The sequence below is a fragment of the Tupaia chinensis genome, unplaced genomic scaffold (genome assembly GCF_000334495.1).
Source record: "Tupaia chinensis unplaced genomic scaffold, TupChi_1.0 Scaffold146907_1, whole genome shotgun sequence".
NCBI lineage: Eukaryota > Metazoa > Chordata > Mammalia > Scandentia > Tupaiidae > Tupaia > Tupaia belangeri.
The window spans coordinates 2948334-2952852 of NW_006206760.1; the positions used below are offsets into that span (position 1 = coordinate 2948334).

Below are 4519 nucleotides of genomic sequence, written 5' to 3' on the forward strand. Positions count from 1 at the left end.
ACTATCAGAAGTCCCCAGAACAAAGATTTGAAATAAAAAAACAGAAACAGGGACCAGTAGTTGACATAATGGCTATGTCGCTGGACTCTCATGTAGTTGACCATGGTTCAAGTCTCAGACCTGGTGACTTAAACACACTGGGCGCGTGTGCATGCATGCCCAAGATCCCGAGAGGAGAATGGAGGAGAAGGGATTGCGGCATGGTCATCCCCCCTGGGGGAGTGATTTCTTGTTTTCTGTCTCTGTCTTTCTGGTGAGCACACACGCCATATAGCAAAATTCTCTCCCAATTAAAAACAAAACCAAACAAAACAATTTTACTTCATCATTTGTTTACCTGGTTCCTCTATTTTATTATATTCCAAGTAGTTCTAGGCCTAGAGAAACCTATCTGCCACCTCTACCATAGCCCAGTGGTAAGATCCCTTCCAGTGTGGCTGGGCCACCTGGACTCCACCCACAGCCAACATGGCCTCCCCCTGTGCTAAGGAGCTCAACCATCATTACTGGGGGATGTTTCCGGATACAGAATCCAAATCTGCTCCCATGCCCAGCCCAGCCCATTCAGCATCTGGTCCAGCTGTTATTACCAGCTAGACTCCTCTCAACTTCCAGCATTTCTGAGCAATGAGTCCACTGAATTTGGAAATGAGGTGCTGAACCCCATAGAGACGGACCTGAATTCTGTGACAATGTCACAGAACAAATATGCACAGAATATATGCTTCCCGTCACAAGTTTGTTATCAGAATTACTTACAGAAAATGCCAATTGATAAAATTCAGCACAAACTCAAAAGCACTCATTTTACAAAAGTTGCATAGTATAAATGTATGTGTTTCAGAAGAACACATTACTAAAGCTGAAAGCCTCTTTTTTAAAAAATTAATTATTTTACTTAACTTTATTTGTTTATTTATTTATTTAAAAATTTTGACCAGAGAGAGAAAGTGAGAAAGCAAGCCGCTAGGCCCAAGACTCAAACCACAGTCAGTCATGTGAGAGTCCGGTGCCCTTAGCCACGCCACCTGCCAGCCCCAAAGCTGAAGGCCTCTTAAATGTAACAAAGTACTGAGCCTGTGTGCTGGTTCTCACTCCCAAACATTGCTTCTGTGTTTTCATGTACCATCTCACCGTGACACAACATACACACTGAGACAAACATTCCACCACCAGCGTGTCTGTGATGTGTCGTCTACATGCTAGGCATCGTGCTTGATGCTGTTTAGAACACAAGATGGCAGGAAACAGCTCCTGCTCGAAAGAAAGGTAAGCTTCCACGTATCTGGGCTCACTTACATGTCCGAAAGGTTTAGACGGAATCCTACCTGATTGATGGTCTTTTCCATTTGTACCAAGCCCAGGTTGGGTAGTGTATTTTTTATAAAGTCAACTATGGTTTCTAGATTTTCATGCTGCAGAATCAAGGGCTTATGGCTTCCCAACAGACTTAAAGCCACTTTAAATATGACCTCTGATCCCTGAAGAAAGATCATATCTGGGAAAACACAGAAATACAGGAAGTTAAAACAGATCGGTTTCTGATGAAACACCATTCTGCTACTTACTCTTTCCGTACATTACAAGCAGGAAGGTGGGAAACAAATTACAAACGTTATTCCTTTTTTAAGAGTTTGATATTTCAGATAGGGTTGTCAGGTCAATATTGGAAATAATAAAAAATAGTTATACATATCACTTGTTTTTATCACAGGCACAGTTAAATCTTTTTTTTTTTTTTTTCCCCTAAGACACATGTGTTCACCAGAGCAAGCCAGCAAGAGAGAGTCAGGGAAAATGAGAAAGCACCCCCTGAAGGATGGTCATGCTACATAAAATCCCGTCTCTTCCATTTCCCCTTTTCGGGATTTTGGGCACAAATACACACATATCTAGTGTGTTTCTTTTCTCTTCTTTTCTTTTCTTCTTTTCTTTTAGAGACTTCTGTTTGAGGCACATGTGCGCTTGCCAGAGAGAGACAGAGAACCAGAAAGCGAGAAATCACCTCCCAGGGGAAATGGTCATGCCACAATCCCTTCTTCTCCTTTCTCCTCTCGGGATCTTGGGTGTGAGTTTTAAGTTGCCAGGTCGGGGACTCGAATTGTGGTCAACTACATGGGAGTCCAGTGACATGACTATTATGCCATCTGCTGGTCTTTCTGGAGTGTTTCTTAAGCCACTGGGTCTGATACTCAAGCCATGTGGTTGGCTACATGTGGAATCCAGCCACTTTGACCACTGCACCACTGGCTGGATCCTTTCTTTTTTCATTGCCAGAGGGTATATGTGCTTGCCAGACAGACAAAGAGAGAGAAAAAGGGGAAACTCACCCCTTCATGGGGGGTGGTCATGCTGCAATCCCTTCTTCTGTTTCTCTACCCTGTTGGGACCTTGGGCAGGCATAGACACACATCTGGAGTGTTTTTCCGCTGCTAGATCCAAGATTCAAATAGCCTCGTGAGATTCAGCTCCCCTAACTGCTAGGCTATTAGGTTGGCCTGATAAACCTTTTTATCCCCTAATATAAATGCTAATTAGGGATCAGCCGATGGAGTAATGGCCACATCACTGGATTCCCATGTACTCGACCGCGGTTTGAGTCCTGGACCCGGTGGCTTAAACTCATGCCGGGCACGTGTGCGTGCGTGCCCAAGATCCCGAGAGGAGAATGGAGGAGAAGGGATTGTGGCATGGCCATCCCCCCTGGGGGGTGATTTCTGGCTTTCTGTCTCTCTGTCTCTGTCTTTTCGGCAAGTGTATGCCGTATAACAAAAACCTCTCCATCAAAACTAAAATGCTAATTAAATGTAAACATGCTTCAAAAGCTAAATTAAGAAAGAAAAAAGGAAAGTTTCATTAGTCTGTTTTTTTCAAGAATGCTCTAGATTTTAAAGGAGTTACTGAAGCATGTTTTTATGGGTAAACCTGAAAGATTTTTTATAGACACAGTATCAGCAATTAAGACAGAGTAGGTGAAAAACTGCCGTTGTTTCCTTCGTCTGAAATAAGGGGTGGAAAAGATACTGAATGTTGAAGTGGGGAGGTTAATGTCTCTGTACTGACTGCCATGCATGGCACTCCCTTTTGAAAAAGCAATGTAATACACTGTAAAGTTATATGTAACCCAATGTAATATAAAGAAGATTATGATGATAATAAAAAATTAAAATTAAAATTAAAAATAAATAAATAAAAAAAAGGGGTGGAATGAAAAGACCTCTGAAAACTACAACATCTGCACCAGTGCAAAAGTACATTACTAAGTGCAAGCCTCCCAGTATACCAATTTTTAACATAATAATAGGATAAAAAAAAAACACTTTTCCCTCAGAGTTTATAAACCTTTGTTTAGGTTACTTTCTAGTCTCTGCCATACTTTTTTCTTAGAATGGTTGCCAAAGGGCCAGTCTCATAGCCTAATGGGTAAGGGAGCCTAATCCCACATGGCTGACTGCAGTTCAAATCCTGGATCCACTGGCTTGAAAGACACTCTGAGTGCATGAGCCTGGGTGCCCGAAATCCCCATAGACTAGAGAAATGGAGGCCAAGGGATTGCAGCCAGATCATGCCCGTTGAAGGTGCTTTGTCTTCAGCCCTATCGAGCCAGTGTGCCCTCTGCCAATTTAATAAAAAGAAAGCGTCCAGCAGGTGGAGTGGTAGTTGTGGTGCTGGACTCCCACACGGCCAACTACCGTCTAAGTCCCAGACCTGGAGGCTTGAAACTTATTCTGGGCGCATGTGGGTGCATGCACAACAATCCTGAAAGAAGGGGGAAGGAATTGGTGTGGCCATCCTGCCTGGGGGGGATGTTTTCTCCCTTTTCCTCTCTGTCTCTCCTGGTGAGTGTACACGGCCTATGGCAAAGGCCTTTAAAAAAAAAAAAGAACATTTGGCAAACATTAGTAATTCCTGTAATAAATTTTACAGAGAGCGAGGAAGGGGAGGTGGGGAAGGCCATTGCCGAACACCCGAGCCCTAGGCCAGGGTTGGTTCCCCTTTCCTGTGAAGTCCAAGCCACTGGGACCACAGCCTTGGGCGAATGTAGAGCCTAGTTACTGGGCAACTATTGGCAGTTAAGTTACCTAATCGCTGGAGTAATTATACAAGGAAAATGTGATTTTAAAGATGACAGCATAAACATAAGAGCTAACGTCCATATCTCTCTCCCTCTCCCTCTCTCTCTCTCTTTTGGCTTCAGGATAATGAAAGACACAAAGACGTTTCACCATCTCAAGGAAAAGAAAAAATAAAAACAGGATGACAAACCCCAGCTGAATGCCATGCTAGGGTGGCTGAGTGGGAAAACATTGTAAAATAAAAAAGTCGCTAAGAAAGCAAAAAGCGGGAACAGCAGTTAGTGTAATGGCTATGTCGCTGGACTCCCATGTAATTGACTGTGGATCGAGCCCTGGACCCGGTGGCTTAAAACTCACACCAGGCGCGTGTGCATGCGTGCCCAAGACCCCGAGAAGAGAATGGAGGAGAAGGGACTGCGGCGTGGCCATCCCCCCGGGGGGGG

At 43.9% G+C, this 4519-nt stretch overlaps 1 protein-coding gene across 7 annotated transcripts in view; it reads right to left on the bottom strand.

Annotated features, from left to right (window-relative positions):
* TBC1D1 (TBC1 domain family member 1) overlaps positions 1–4519 on the bottom strand; it is a 223354-nt gene that overhangs the window by 11338 nt on the left and 207497 nt on the right. For all 7 annotated transcript variants that reach the window (XM_006169248.3, XM_006169252.3, XM_006169247.3 and 4 more), the window contains one exon: positions 1329–1498. In XM_006169248.3, the coding sequence (XP_006169310.1) occupies positions 1329–1498 (170 nt within the window). The remainder of the gene's footprint in view (positions 1–1328; positions 1499–4519) is intronic.